At 44.2% G+C, this 15,781-nt stretch overlaps 1 protein-coding gene and 1 long non-coding RNA gene across 2 annotated transcripts; both read right to left on the bottom strand.

Moving 5' to 3' along the window:
- Positions 1 to 8,765: 8,765 nt before the first annotated feature.
- On the bottom strand, positions 8,766 to 12,432 carry LOC138207107 (uncharacterized). The gene is made up of 3 exons (XR_011179002.1): positions 11,028 to 12,432; positions 9,086 to 9,160; positions 8,766 to 8,906 (listed from the first exon to the last, which is right to left on the bottom strand). It is a non-coding gene; the product is annotated as an uncharacterized lncRNA (long non-coding RNA).
- Positions 12,433 to 14,929, bottom strand: LOC138207106 (cyclin-dependent kinase 5 activator 2-like). Its single transcript, XM_069164127.1, has 3 exons — positions 14,271 to 14,929; positions 13,735 to 13,872; positions 12,433 to 13,050 (listed from the first exon to the last, which is right to left on the bottom strand). Exons 1-3 carry the CDS (start codon positions 14,688 to 14,690, stop codon positions 12,661 to 12,663), a joined length of 948 nt encoding a protein of 315 aa, XP_069020228.1. The 5' UTR covers positions 14,691 to 14,929; the 3' UTR covers positions 12,433 to 12,660.
- Positions 14,930 to 15,781: the final 852 nt, after the last annotated feature.

Genomic DNA, 15,781 nt, shown 5'->3' with positions numbered 1-15,781 from the left:
TAACCCTAACCCTAACCCTAACCCTAACCCTAACCCTAACCCTAACCCTAACCCTAACCCTAACCCTAACCCTAACCCTAACCCTAACCCTAACCCTAACCCTAACCCTAACCCTAACCCTAACCCTAACCCTAACCCTAACCCTAACCCTAACCCTAACCCTAACCCTAACCCTAACCCTAACCCTAACCCTAACCCTAACCCTAACCCTAACCCTAACCCTAACCCTAACCCTAACCCTAACCCTAACCCTAACCCTAACCCTAACCCTAACCCTAACCCTAACCCTAACCCTAACCCTAACCCTAACCCTAACCCTAACCCTAACCCTAACCCTAACCCTAACCCTAACCCTAACCCTAACCCTAACCCTAACCCTAACCCTAACCCTAACCCTAACCCTAACCCTAACCCTAACCCTAACCCTAACCCTAACCCTAACCCTAACCCTAACCCTAACCCTAACCCTAACCCTAACCCTAACCCTAACCCTAACCCTAACCCTAACCCTAACCCTAACCCTAACCCTAACCCTAACCCTAACCCTAACCCTAACCCTAACCCTAACCCTAACCCTAACCCTAACCCTAACCCTAACCCTAACCCTAACCCTAACCCTAACCCTAACCCTAACCCTAACCCTAACCCTAACCCTAACCCTAACCCTAACCCTAACCCTAACCCTAACCCTAACCCTAACCCTAACCCTAACCCTAACCCTAACCCTAACCCTAACCCTAACCCTAACCCTAACCCTAACCCTAACCCTAACCCTAACCCTAACCCTAACCCTAACCCTAACCCTAACCCTAACCCTAACCCTAACCCTAACCCTAACCCTAACCCTAACCCTAACCCTAACCCTAACCCTAACCCTAACCCTAACCCTAACCCTAACCCTAACCCTAACCCTAACCCTAACCCTAACCCTAACCCTAACCCTAACCCTAACCCTAACCCTAACCCTAACCCTAACCCTAACCCTAACCCTAACCCTAACCCTAACCCTAACCCTAACCCTAACCCTAACCCTAACCCTAACCCTAACCCTAACCCTAACCCTAACCCTAACCCTAACCCTAACCCTAACCCTAACCCTAACCCTAACCCTAACCCTAACCCTAACCCTAACCCTAACCCTAACCCTAACCCTAACCCTAACCCTAACCCTAACCCTAACCCTAACCCTAACCCTAACCCTAACCCTAACCCTAACCCTAACCCTAACCCTAACCCTAACCCTAACCCTAACCCTAACCCTAACCCTAACCCTAACCCTAACCCTAACCCTAACCCTAACCCTAACCCTAACCCTAACCCTAACCCTAACCCTAACCCTAACCCTAACCCTAACCCTAACCCTAACCCTAACCCTAACCCTAACCCTAACCCTAACCCTAACCCTAACCCTAACCCTAACCCTAACCCTAACCCTAACCCTAACCCTAACCCTAACCCTAACCCTAACCCTAACCCTAACCCTAACCCTAACCCTAACCCTAACCCTAACCCTAACCCTAACCCTAACCCTAACCCTAACCCTAACCCTAACCCTAACCCTAACCCTAACCCTAACCCTAACCCTAACCCTAACCCTAACCCTAACCCTAACCCTAACCCTAACCCTAACCCTAACCCTAACCCTAACCCTAACCCTAACCCTAACCCTAACCCTAACCCTAACCCTAACCCTAACCCTAACCCTAACCCTAACCCTAACCCTAACCCTAACCCTAACCCTAACCCTAACCCTAACCCTAACCCTAACCCTAACCCTAACCCTAACCCTAACCCTAACCCTAACCCTAACCCTAACCCTAACCCTAACCCTAACCCTAACCCTAACCCTAACCCTAACCCTAACCCTAACCCTAACCCTAACCCTAACCCTAACCCTAACCCTAACCCTAACCCTAACCCTAACCCTAACCCTAACCCTAACCCTAACCCTAACCCTAACCCTAACCCTAACCCTAACCCTAACCCTAACCCTAACCCTAACCCTAACCCTAACCCTAACCCTAACCCTAACCCTAACCCTAACCCTAACCCTAACCCTAACCCTAACCCTAACCCTAACCCTAACCCTAACCCTAACCCTAACCCTAACCCTAACCCTAACCCTAACCCTAACCCTAACCCTAACCCTAACCCTAACCCTAACCCTAACCCTAACCCTAACCCTAACCCTAACCCTAACCCTAACCCTAACCCTAACCCTAACCCTAACCCTAACCCTAACCCTAACCCTAACCCTAACCCTAACCCTAACCCTAACCCTAACCCTAACCCTTTGCCTGAAGAAGACCCATAGAGGTCGAAACGTCGCGACGGGCACATTAAATGTATTTTATTTTTGGAAAAATAAATAAAAAAGATTATTTTCCAAAGAGACATGGCTTTTTTGCTTTCTTCGGATTTATTCTTGGATTTATTCTTGGATTAAAAGCAGTTCTTTCGGATTTATCCTTGGATTAAAAGGGAGTTCTTTCCAGAGGAGCATTACCTTTTTGCCTTCTTGGATTAAAAGCTTTTTTCCAAAGGACCATTTTTAATCCGGAGTCCTAAAAATGAGCACAGATCAGGGCGGTTGGTCCCTGGTCAGCCGCCGGAGGAGAGGAGGCCGCCCCCAGACCGGGCCTCATGCGGATTCCGGCCGCCAGGGGCATGATAGGGGAGAGTGGGGTTGGACGGGGAGACCTGAATCCTGGAGGAGGGCCCGTGCTCCTTCTCCCCGCCGTTCATTCGGTGGGGAGTATCAGTTCACTGAACCTAACCCTAACCCTAACCCTAACCCTAACCCTAACCCTAACCCTAACCCTAACCCTAACCCTAACCCTAACCCTAACCTAGGGGACTTTGGCCCTAACCCTAACATAGGGGACTTTGGCCCTAACCCTAACACGGGATAATTTGGCCCCTAACCCTAACACGGGAGAATTTGGCCCCTAACCCTAATACGGGATAATTTGGCCCCTAACCCTAGCACGGGATAATTTAATTTGACCCTAACCATAATACGGAATAATTTGGCCCCTAACCATAATACGGAATAATTTGGCCCCTAACCCTAATACGGGATATAATTTTTTAAAATAAAAATCAGATCCCTATATTTTTTTAAATAAATTTAAAAAAAATAACAGAAACAGTGGTCCATTGAATTTGAAAATATATTTGGATACCGTAACACATTGGAGAAGTTACGAGGACTAAAATGGGGAGGTACGAAAAATGGCCAACGGAATAGAAGCTCCAAAAAGCCAGGCCCCCGCGCAGAAAGGTACGGTCGACAGACAAACAGTCCATCAGGCAAAGCAGAGTCAGAGGGAAAAAGAAATCCACAGGACTAAGCCAGGGGACCCAAAAAGGGAAGGCAAAACCGAGCCGAAGGATAGAGAAAAACCCATAAGACAGAGCAAAGCCGTGGACTGTGAAATTTCATGGGGCAAACCGCTGCGCGGGGATAACAGCCAATGGGAGGGAAGCTCCAGAAGCCACGCCCCCACACGACAGGGAGACTCCATAAATAGGAGCAGAGGCAGAGGCCCCCCTGTCTTCATTCGGTCTGCTGACACAGAGCAAGAAGGAGCTGCTCAGCAAAGCAAAAAAAACACTCGTAGACCGCGAGGGGACCACTTTTCTTTTATTTTATTTTATTTTTCTTTCGTGCCTACGCCTGATGAAGACCAAACAGGTCGAAACGTTGCGACAGGCACAGAACAAACCGGTCATATATTTTTTTTAATGACAATCTAGTCACTTTTTCTTTTTATTTTTTCTTCTTATTTTTTTCATGCAGGGATCTGTCTCCTCCTGTAACAAAAAAACAAAAAAAAGACAAAAAAAATCAGAGAGGAACTAACATTTAACAGGGACAGATGAGCCCAAATTATAAACACGGAATATGAGGGAGAGAGAGGTGTTGGGGTGGGAGTCCTGCCGGAGGATGGACCGTGCATCTACTCTCGCCCGTTTATTCGGACGGGAGGATCAGAATACTTCACCTAACCCGTTTCGCGCTCTCCTGCCGGTTAGCTCCGCCCCTCGAACATCCTGATAGGTTCCACAATCAAGAAGTCTGGCTAGCAACACATTGACACCTCAACCAACCAATGAAAAAACAGTAATCACACGACAGGTTCGCGGTCACCAGAGAGCAGTAGGACACTTGAAAACTTTGAGCATTTAATTTTTAAGCTTATTAATATCAGTTAAGAATGTGTTGTTTTACATGATTGCAGATAAACAGTGTTCAGGGGAGAGAAGCAGCACCGAACATAGCAACTACAACCCAGGAATTGAGAAAGCATGTTTCACAGCTCCTGTAGTTCTCCACTGTGTCCACCAGAGTGCAGCAAACGCCGGTTGAGTACTGTGTGGAGGATCGTGGTCTCTGATTGGATGAAGCGGAAAAGTATATTTCCCATGTTCATGAGTATTTAGTTCCACTTCAACGTTGCTTAGGCGTTGATAAAAAAAAGTATGAGAGCAAGCAGTAGTAATATTTTGCATTATTCAGCTTGTATTTGTGTCTTTCTGGAGCTGTGAAATAAAGTAAGCGCCACGAGTGATACGGACATGACTGAACAGTGCTATAAATGACATGTGTTTCCTTTAAGTTTATATCAAACAGAATGGACTCAGTCATGATGAAACTCTGTGTTGTGTTCTGTTCGGTTCGGTTCGGTTCGGGTGGTGGGGGGGAATAAAAGGGGGGGTGGTCGGTCAGCGGGACAATGAATATGCAAATGACTCAACAAGTTACAATATTTTTCAAGTTCAACAATGAACTTATAAATCTTTTTTATAAGTTTTTGTCACAAACTACTCGTTCACAACAATTACTTTGATATCTCAAAATATCAAAAACAACAACAACACAACAGAAAACATTATTCATGTGTTCATGTGCTGTTTCAGTACTGATTAAGTTGAACAATGAAGTTTTACAAATATCAAACATTTATAACTTTTTGTCACCTCGTTAGCACTTCTACAACCAACAGTTTAACCTCTCAGTAATGAACTAATAGAGAAATCTTAACACTGTTAACAATGTAGTAAAGTACCAGATTGATATTATTAATGATGTCTATCATCTTATGATCACAGCAGGTGTGAGTTACTCAGTGACGTCAGTGAAGAGTTTACAGTGTTGCTCAACAAGCTAGCAGCTAAAGACATGAGCAGACAGACTATGAAAAAACAAGAGAATAACAACGTTGACAGTTTCCATGTTTTCAGGAGAGATCTCATTATACCGACTGAATCAATCTACCAATCAGAGCAGGATGGGATGGGAGGGGAGGGTTACTACAGTTTCACTGTGTCCATCTTAAATGTGTGCATTCAGAAACCAGTAAATATGTCCAAGTGATAAATACTTCTGTGTTTTTAAGTATGTATTTATGTATCAGGTATGTTTAGGTCAAAATTAATCTGCATAAAGGTCGCTAGCCCAATGCTAACACTAATTCTATAGTAACTCTTATTAAGCATTACATAATCACAGGGTTGGAAAGCAGGTTATGCTAAAGTCATGTGCAACCATAGTTAGCTGTAGAAAGGATGATGTCATTGTGTAATGACTGTGAGTGGATGGATTACAATTTATCTTCAAAACTCATCTATATGGGCTGAACTTTGGGGACTTCCCCCATTTCCATATGAAGATGACCTTTAAACATATAATCAGTGGAGCAGTTCTTACATGTTGCTTGTTTCACCCCAACTTTCAGCCAGCACTGTTGTCCAGAGCAGGAACGTACCTATGACATATTACAAACATTACAAAATGGCTTGTTTGTGAGCTGAGCTGCCTAATGGAGCAAGTTCAAGCTCAAATAAATACCTCCTTCCTTCCTTCCTTCCTTCCTTCCATCCAGACAACCACCACAACCAAGCAGCACTACAACAACTTCAGCGAGAACAGACTGCTGCTGCCATTAACACACAATGAGCAACACAAGTGACTTCTAACCAGTCACACACACCTTTGACATGAGTCATCTTATTTTCACCTGGGATGGAAGACCTGTGGAGGAATTACTTCTGAAGTAAGCTACTGTGATCAGGTGATAATAGACAGGAGCCACAATAAACTGGAACTTCACACTGATGTAGACAATCCAGTTGACTGGATGATAAAACTGAACACCGGGAATAATAAAGGGATTGAAATAACTGTTTAATACAAAAATAAAATCAAACGCAAATTAACAAACAAATAAAGAATGTGGGTTCAAACTGCAGTCAGGGAGGCAGGTCTACTCATCTCCCTAAATGGAGGTTTTCTCTTTACCCACTTCCACTTCCTACCTCACTGTCTCTTGAGTTTCATGCTGTGACAGTTACTCATCCGGTACAATTAAACATTGTTGTCCTCTACCATCCTCCAGGTCCTTTGGGAGATTTCTTGGACGAATTAGACGTCCTCCTGTCAAACGTCCCAGAACATGGTCCTCCACTTGTCCTTCTGGGTGACTTTAACATCCAGACTGAGAAGTCATCTGACCTTCTGCTCTTCCTGTCTTCCTTTGCTGTCTCCCTCAGTCCTTCTCCTCCTCCTCACAAAGGTTGGAACCACCTGGACTATATTTCACCACAAACTGCTCCACATCTAACCTCACTGTAACTCCACTTCATGTCTCCAACCACTTCTTTATCTCTGACTCTCTCTAACTGACAACCTGACCACATCAACAGACTCTGGACCTGTCCATCACAACATTCACTCCTTCTCTCCCTCCTCCTCTCCCTTCACTGGTTACCAGTAGCTGCCGGCATCCACTCTGTGAACAGATCAGGTCCAGTCTACATCCAGGTCATGGTCCAACCCTACATCCCAGCCCCTCCCTCCCTCCCTCCGCTCTGCTTCCACCAATCAGCTTGTTGCTCCTCACTGAGCTAAACTCTCTACAAAATCATGACTGTTTGCTATCCTGGCTCCTAAATGGTAAAATGAGCTCCCCACCAACATCAGGAGAGCAGAAACTCTCAACATCTTCCACCACAAACTAAAAACACACCTCTTCAGACTTTACCTTGAACAGTACAACTTTAGTATCTTAAAATGGAACTTACTGATAGAACTTTGTAGTTTGGCTTTCTTGAAGAAATTGTATTTTCTTGATTCCTGTTGTTCTGGTTTTGAACCCTCATGGTTGAAATCAACTTATTGAAAGTCGCTTTATATAAAAGAGTCAGATAAATGACATGTAATGTAATGTAATGGTTGTAAATGACATGTACAACAAATAATCATCACTGCAAACAAATTCATTGGAGATAAAACCAAACATTTAACAAAAACAAACCATTTAACAGCACTACAAAATAAACAAACCCACACAAGACATGAATAAAGACTGGAACCATTTCCTTCTCCCTGGCAGCCCAAACACAGACACACTGTTTTTATACTAAATACTTTGGGCTGTTTTTTACCTTTCATTTCTCTACAAACTAAAACCTAACAAATGATGGAAAAAAACAACAGTGGCTGGTTTCTCAAAAGTATCTGCTGAAATAACTAAAGCAAGAAAATAAATTCAGAGAAAAAAAATATAACTTTACAAACAAAATCAATTCATCTACAGGCCTGAAACAAAGCCCTTCCCCTCAGTTTCAAACATGCAGTTGCCTGGAGACTATTTACAAAAAAGTTAATATGTTAAACAGAACAAATGATTTTATTTGGTCTAAAGAGGCCTCAGCTTCAGCTCAGGTGTGCAGGAAAGAGGCCCAGGTGAGCGTCCTGCCTCAATAGACAATCCTCCCTTCCTGTCTGGGTCCTAGTGCTAGACTGGTATCTGCCCATCCACACTACTCACAAACTACAGCTCTTTTCTGCTCTCAAATGGAGACGTTAACAGTGGAAACAGGATCTGATGGAATTTAAATGTTGGAAAAACCTGCACCACCGAGATGAAGCACCCTCACATCTCAGTCCTGGTTATAAGGAGAGAGAAGGAGAGAGAGAGAGTTAGCCTGACCACCTACAAACCTAAACTTTGCTCTATATGTTGATCTGTTTAACCCTTTCTCAGCTGTGTAATGAGCTGGGACTTTATACCAATCTACAAAGCTGTGTTTATTACAGCACAAACAGCTAGCGTTACAATCAATAACTTTACTTACCCTGTTTAGTACAGCAGCTGTTGGCAGCACTCCTACATTTAAACTACATGGATCACACTTTACTTTAATGTGTGGAGAAACATTTAAATAACAAGCACTTGGTTTTAATCTCTTCAGGTACGATGACCATGTGGCTGAACTGACTAACCTCAGAGGAGGAGCAGCGTTTCTCCAGCAGGTGATCGGTCTCAGCAGCTGGATGGAAGTTCATGTGAAGGATCCTCTTATTTTAATGTGTTTACCTAACAAAACTATTTCAATCTTATTTCTTCACTAAACTGGCGTGTGTGTGAACATTGCTAATATTCCCACCAGCCTCTTCATTTTTCAGTCTACCGCTTGCTTGTTAATAGAAGAACAGCAGAAGGAGACGAAGCTCACAGCTGCTGAATCCTGTCAGAGCAGCCCAGGAGGAAACTTCAAGAAAATCTGCAGAGACACTTGTTCACCTGGAAATAAACCTATTAAAACAAATACAGTAGTGTCCTGATATGAAATATGTATTGAAGCTACATGATAATAATCACACTGTAATCAGTAGGTGAACATTAAAGTTCACCCTCCCCCTGAAGCAGAGAGATGCAGGAACAAAAGTCATTTCAAATTTCATTTATTTACCATCAAATCACAGCAGACATCTGCCTCCACAGGTTGGGGGGGGGGGGGCAGCAGCAGAGAGAAAAGGACAACACACAAATAAAACACATCAACTGTTGGTGGGGCCGACAATCACAGCAGAGAAATGGAGCGCCAAGACGGGACATCTGAAAAGAAAGAAAAGAAATATTACAGGAGAAACTGAATCTACAACCTGCAAACATTATGTCTCTGGCTTCGGTTGACGCTGTCCTGGAAACAGCAACAATATCATTTTCAAATAAACCATGCAGGGTTACCTTTAAATAATTACATATTATAATAACTTTGCGTCTTTTCAACTTACATCCTGTTGGGTTTTAAACAAATACCTAGTCCATCTTTAACGCCAGTCTGTTTCCCTTCCATCTGCACAGATATCCTGAGGAATAAAGAATAAGCAGCAAAGTAAAAACCTTCAAAAAATATACTGACTTCAACTATTAAAAACTCGCCTGGAAACTCTTTTTTTTTGGTGCAAGAAAGAAAGCAGCAACCTGCAACCCATCATGGCAGATGATGATGATGACGATGATGATCTCTACACTACAGATGGTGGATCAATTTAGCTTTTGAAGCCTCACCAAAGATACTGGCCTTTGACCATCTCCACCACTTTCTGCACCATCAGCTGAAATACACAAACTGCTCTTAGTTAGCTTCAACTGTAGCTCAGGCCTGACAAGCATCGTCTTCAATCAATCAAGTTATCCCCCCTTCGCCATGACAACGCAATTTTGAAACTAATGCTGATATTATTACTAACAATATTACAACAATTGATAACATTGCCTTTAAGAGTATGGCTGATATACTGTTTCTCCCCCGTGTGCATTGTTTTTAAAATCACTCTTTGTCCCTTTTGACACTGAACCACAAGCCAGTTCCATCACTACTAGTACATTGGTCTAAGAACCCAAAAACACAACTATATTAATACCCATATTATGACTTTCCATTTACACATCTACATGCACACTTACACTTGATAATTGACTTGTATGCAAATGCCTTAGAAGCTATGACTTCATGTACAATGCAACATTTTATTTTCTCTACACTTAATCTGCAGGACTAATGGTGAGCTTTCTACTGCATATGGCCAGCTGTCCAGATGGGCCTCCTCGAGCAGGGAACTCTGAAGATGAACAGGCCGGGACAGGGGCGCTTGGGTGGAGACATTTTATCTTCTATGCTATGAAACTTTATTTTCACGCCATAATAATAACTTCTTTTTTAATGAACAAAACAATGAAAGTCTTTACTGATATGGTCTTAAGAAAATTGTTTTTTGCGCACGCACACACGCACGCACACACATACACACACACACAGTGTGAAAATTATTTGTGTTGAGTTGGAATGACGTTAACCAACAAAATGTGCCACAGACTTGGGCAATAATTGATGTATTATGTTTTATGAAATATCAAATCAGACAGTTGCAAATAAAACAAAATTGTTATTTTTTTTTACAAAGCTAAGACAGGCACCAGACAGTGATATTCCATCAACAAATTTTGCCTTGATCTTATTTATCCGAAAAATAATACACAATTTTGGCTTCTGTTTTACTCAAAAAATGTATTATAATTTCAGAAGAAATGAGGTCTAATGAGCAAAAATGTTAAATAAAAGTGTAAAACCAGTGTCAGTGAGTTGGAAGGAAGTTGACTGACGAGGTTTGACATTATGCCTTACAAGCACTAAAAGACACACCGGGTCAGTTTTGACAACAAGAGGACAACAGGTGGGACTATTTGCTGCCATCGGAAAATATTAAATGGTTTAAAAAAAAAAAAAAAAAATTCTGACTAAAATATGACGGATGTCATTCTGTGATAGTCCATCAAGACATTAATATTTAATTTTCATTGTAATAAAAATAATTCTGATAGTAATAATACGGCCCGGCTCAGGTCGGGCTTAAAGAGGTCTGACAGGCCCTCCTCAATGAAAACTTCCAGCTCGTCTGAACTTTCAAAAACTAATTCAAACTCCTTTTTTACAACCGCCGCGTGCGCTCCAACCGGAGCCGCCAGTCACCTGAACAAACACCTGACGGAAAGAAGCGCGCGCACCGGAAACTCAAGAGAGCGAATTCAATAAGCGCAGGCTGTGTGAGGATCCCGCCAAATTAATAAACGAGGTTTAAACAGAGAAAAACGAGCCGCCTGTTCACGAGAAACAAACCAACAAACACCAGTAGAAGTCTGATGTCCGCGCGCTTCGACAGATAGATCACGTACCTCTGAGATGAGCACGTGCTCCGCTGCTGTTGGAACAAATGTCCAGCTGTTGAGTGTCTGTCAGAGCCGCTGCACACATCTGTTCATCTTCCCGCCTTCCGTCACCAAATTGCAAAGCCAAAACAACCTCTGCATGTCCGCTCAAACACCTGCACCAGGTGACTTCCTGCTTTTATACCCGAGCACCACGTTCGAGTAGCCTACAGCGCCACTAACAGGACACTTAATGAACAACAGGAAACCAAAGAAGAACAACGGACTCGGGCCAAACAACTCTTTGTAGGATTTATTTGTTTCTATTGATTATTCGTTTCTTTTATTTATTTGTTTACATTATTATTTGTTTCTGTTATTTATCTGGTTTTGATTATTATTTGTTTCTGTTATTTATCTGTTTTTATATTTACATCCGCACAGGGTGGGGGGGGCTAAGTAGGGGTGTGTGTGTGTGTGTGTGTGTGTGTGTGTGTGTCATGGGCAGAAGGCATTTGGATTTCTTTGTTTCATTGAAAACTAAAAAATAGTATAAAATCTGAGATCAATAAAACCATCATCATCATCATCATCATCTGAGAGAAGACGAGTGTTGACAGGAGACACAAGTCAAAACTGTCCTCAACCGCCACAGTCCAGACAGAACCACAAACAAAGGTGACACTAAAACCAGAGGTCAGTAGAGTCAATAGATGTCAGTAGAAGTCAGTAGCTGTCAGTAGAAGCTAGTAGAAGTCAGTAGATGTCAGTAGAAGTTAGATGTCAGTAGAAGTCAGCAGAAGTCAGCAGAAGTTAGATGTCTTTACATGTCAGTAGAAGTCAGTAGATGTCAGTTGAAGTTAGTAGATGTCTCTAGATGTCAGTAGAAGTCAGATGTCAGTAGAAGTCAGTAGAAGTCAGTAGATGTCTCTAGATGTCAGTAGAAGTCAGCAGAAGTTAGATGTCTTTACATGTCAGTAGAAGTTAGTAGATGTCTCCAGATGTCAGTAGATGTCAGTAGAAGTCAGTAGAAGTAGAGGTTTTGGGGGTTTCAGAGAAACACGAGGCCACAGACATTCAGATGTTGTTTATGGTTTGAAGTCATTATAAAAACACGAGAGATCAACAGAGACACAAACATCAGCTGATCCTCAGGTCACATGACCTGCTGATGACCTCATGAATATCAACATATGATCAAACAAAGTGAACGAACATGGTTTCCTTCAGAGTCCGTCCATGATGAGAAGCAACTGAAGGCAGCGTCCGCGATACGTTCAGGAGCAGCTCCGTTCAAACGGCTTCCTGTGGAAGATTTGATTCAGACTGACAGAAGAAAGGAGTCATTTCATAAAGTCAAGCAGGTCAGCTGGTTCTGATCAACGATGCACAGCTGACCGATCAATCAGCGTGTGTCCCCCCCCCCCCCCCGCCCCCCTTAACTAAATAAGGCTGGAGATCGTATGAAAGGTTGCCATGGTAACTTCTTTACATCCACAATGAAGATTAGTTCGTTTTGATTGACAGCATGCAGTTAGGTCAAAGGTTGCCATCCATCCTGCTGCTCATCAGTCGCCATGGTAACGGCGGTATCAGCAGGTCAGCGAGTTCTGAGCGAGTTTCATTAACAACCCTCTCTCTCTTTTCCTCTTCATCTCTCTTAACGATCCACATCTCCACCCTCCTCCTCCTCCTCCTCCTCCACCACTCTCTCCTTCTTCTCCTTCTCCTCCTCCCTCACCCCCCCCTGTCTCTTCAGGTCCTGGAACACCTCGGTGAAGAAGTGCGGGTCGGCGTTGATTCGCAGCATGTCGCCGCTCAGGAGCTCGATGGACTCCAGCGCTCTCTCCCAGAATGCATCGCGGCTGGACTCCACCAGGAAAGGTTTGAGTGGGTAGGAGATCTCGTTGCCCAGGTAGGAGTAGGCCAGATAGAGACAGGTGAGGAAGGTGGCGTGGAGCTCCTGCTCCGACGACGTGTCCTCGTCCACTACGTCCCTGCACAGCAGGTACACGAAGACCAGACTGGCAGGACTGATGAAGCACTGGTCCTGAAGGGGATGAGAGACAGCAGGTCAAACAGACGGAGAGTACCTGAACGCAGCACGGTGATGCACACGGACGATCAAACACCCTCATGAGGAAGGATTCAGTTATCGACCAGCAGAAAGTCCACGTTCTCAACGCGCTGTTGTCGTGCTGTTGGAAGTATTTTGTCGTGTTGGAGAAGCCTGTTGCCATGGCAACACAGTTGAGGTGGTTCCCAGTGAATGTTCCCCTCACAAGGTCCCAGTGGAACTCGGTGTTGACAGTCTGACTCTGGGGGACAAATTCACGGGACACAAACAAAGCCCAGCTGGTGTCTCCTGACCTGACGCACCTTGTTTGGTCTTGGACAGTGAAGCTCCGCCCCTCTTGAAACATGATGTCACTCAGAACACCTCGTGGCTTCATCACCGGAGACTTTCTGAAGCATTTCAAGGGTCTCTGCTGCCCGTTTACAACTTTTGTTATAAACTGATGTTTCTCTGCTCCGGTTTCAGGTCCATGATGACATCACTAATGTTCACGTTCAAGTGTTGATCAATAACTCTGATCGATCCTCCATGTGCATCTCTGTGCTGCGTTCAGGAACTCGCTGAATGTGTTCGCACCATAAAAACTGAACAGGGAGGACTTGGTGCTAAGGTCTGAGAAGTCAATATAAACAAACAAATAAACAAACAAAAAGTTACCTGCCAGCCCTGAAGCAGCAGCGCCCGATCAACGTTTCTGAACCAGAGGACGATCTGATTGGACGACAGCTCCTTCAGTTTGACACAACGACAACGCAGAAAATCTGAAAGACAACGAAGGAGTTCGCCTGTCGATGCCTGCAGAGGAAAAGGGGAGGAGCACCATGATGACATCACTTTCTTTGATTCAATTGTGACATTTTAGTTGAAGGCATTTAAAACTGATCAGAAAGAAAAACATATTTAATGAACCAATTAAACTGTTTTATATGAAAGTTCAGGGACTTGTTCAAACTTCTGTGATTCTTTCATCTCAAAGTTACAGATTAAAACTTTGTTGGATTCTTGTTGCAGTCAGACCACTGAAGAAAAAATATGTATTTATTCAGCTTCAATTATTTCCTACCAGAAATATGCCTGTTGCTTATTATCTAGTTATTTTGTTCTGCTGTTTATTTACATTCTGTTGTTTAGATTTAGGGTTCTTTTAAAAGCCGATGACTCTCCCTTATTAGGTTTAAAGATAAAGCACCAACCTGCACCACCACCCTCCGCGGTGAGACCACCAGGTCCGGCCGGGCCCGCCTATGTGTCTGATCCGGCACGGTGGGTACGGGCACCGGGATGGGTCCGTGTTTGAGTCCGGCCTTCGGGGCTCTGCGGCTGTCGGTGATCGTGTTCTGCCGCTGTTCCCGCGGCACGTGCCCAGACTCGGACACCACAGGCTTCACCTTCTTCCCGCCCTTCCTCTTAGCTCGCGCAGCCACGAGACGTTTCTTCCAGCTGAGCGCGTGGAGCAAAACCGGGTGCCGCTTCTTTTTCTTCTTCCCGTCCTCTTCTTCTTCTTCTTCTTCTTCCTCCTCCTCCTCCTCCAGCCGCTTCTGCACCGCGAGCTTCTCCGGTCCGCGAGCTGCGGCTTTCCGCAGGCCCGGAGACAGAGACAGCACCGTTCCCATGACGACAACCGGACCGAGCGGCGCGAGCCTCTGCAGCAGCGGTGGAGGAGGAGGAGGAGGAGGAGGAGGAGGGAGAAGAGCTGTTTGTCTGTCTGTCCACCTGTTTGTCTCTCTGTCCACTAGTCTATCCTCCTGTCTCTGTCCACCTGTCTCTCTGTCCTCCTGTCTGTCTCTCTGTCCACCTGTGTGTCTGTCTGTGTCTCTGTGACGAAGCCTGGTGACTCAGAGGGGGCGGAGCTCCTGCGGACTCTGTCCTTGGTGCTGAAACAGATTCAGGTTCATTTTAAAGGAGTATTACACTGATTTAACACAGTCAGTTAAAAATGATGCAGGAGCAGAGGGTTTTTATTTCACGATGAACCTGGTGTCTACATTACCCACAATTCACCTGGAGCACTGACAGTCAGGTCACACCTGTAAACGGCTGCAGAGCCTCCTCTCCTGTGTGAGTCTGAATCTCACCAACACGCTGCAGCAACACCTTCCCAGACACACATGACAACAAACAGCATCACTACAGCAGTCACTACTGATGGTGCACGCAGCAGCCATCTTGGATCTTGAGGTCAGAGTTGGTGAGGCTCTTTCCCCTTTCTGAGTCAGAAACCTTATTTCGGGGGTTCACGCTGGAAATTCACACAAAGAACTGGATAATTTAAACTTCCAAGTTTAAATAGAAGAAACCATAACTACAATATGTACCATGTGTTAAAACGCACACTATGGACCACTACAGTTCACTATGGTTCAATATGGTTCTTTATGGATCACGAGAGATCACTACGATTCACTACAGATCACTATGGTTCTTTATGGATCACTAGAGATCACTACGGTTCACTACAGATCACTATGGTTCTTTATGGATCACTAGAGATCACTACGGTTCACTACAGATCACTATGGTTCTTTATGGATCACTAGAGATCACTACGATTCACTATGGTTAACGATGGTTTACTACAAACAGCTGAGACATTTGCTCCTCTGACATCAGTCGTCTGATTCCGATCAACTTCAGGGACAAACAAAGCGGATTTACAGACGATACGAACAAACAGATGAAAACAACTGATTTGTTGATTGTTTGA

Source organism: Embiotoca jacksoni, unplaced genomic scaffold (assembly GCF_022577435.1).
Source record: "Embiotoca jacksoni isolate LCO1_2020_lvr unplaced genomic scaffold, fEmbJac1.0.p SCAF_30, whole genome shotgun sequence".
Taxonomy (NCBI): Eukaryota; Metazoa; Chordata; class Actinopteri; family Embiotocidae; genus Embiotoca; species Embiotoca jacksoni.
Note: the sequence above shows the minus strand (reverse complement) of the source record. Positions and strands in the feature narration are given on the sequence as shown.

Bases quoted from the DNA above. Each gene is read 5' to 3' on its own strand.
- LOC138207106 (XM_069164127.1), bottom strand. From the start codon at position 14,690: ATGGGAACGGTGCTGTCTCTGTCTCCGGGCCTGCGGAAAGCCGCAGCT. The intron at 13,873-14,270 runs GTTGGTGCTTTA...TTTCCTCTGCAG, and splicing joins CGCGGAGGGTGGTGGTGCAG to GCATCGACAGGCGAACTCCT. The intron at 13,051-13,734 runs GTAACTTTTTGT...CATCCCCTTCAG, and splicing joins TGCTGCTTCAGGGCTGGCAG to GACCAGTGCTTCATCAGTCC.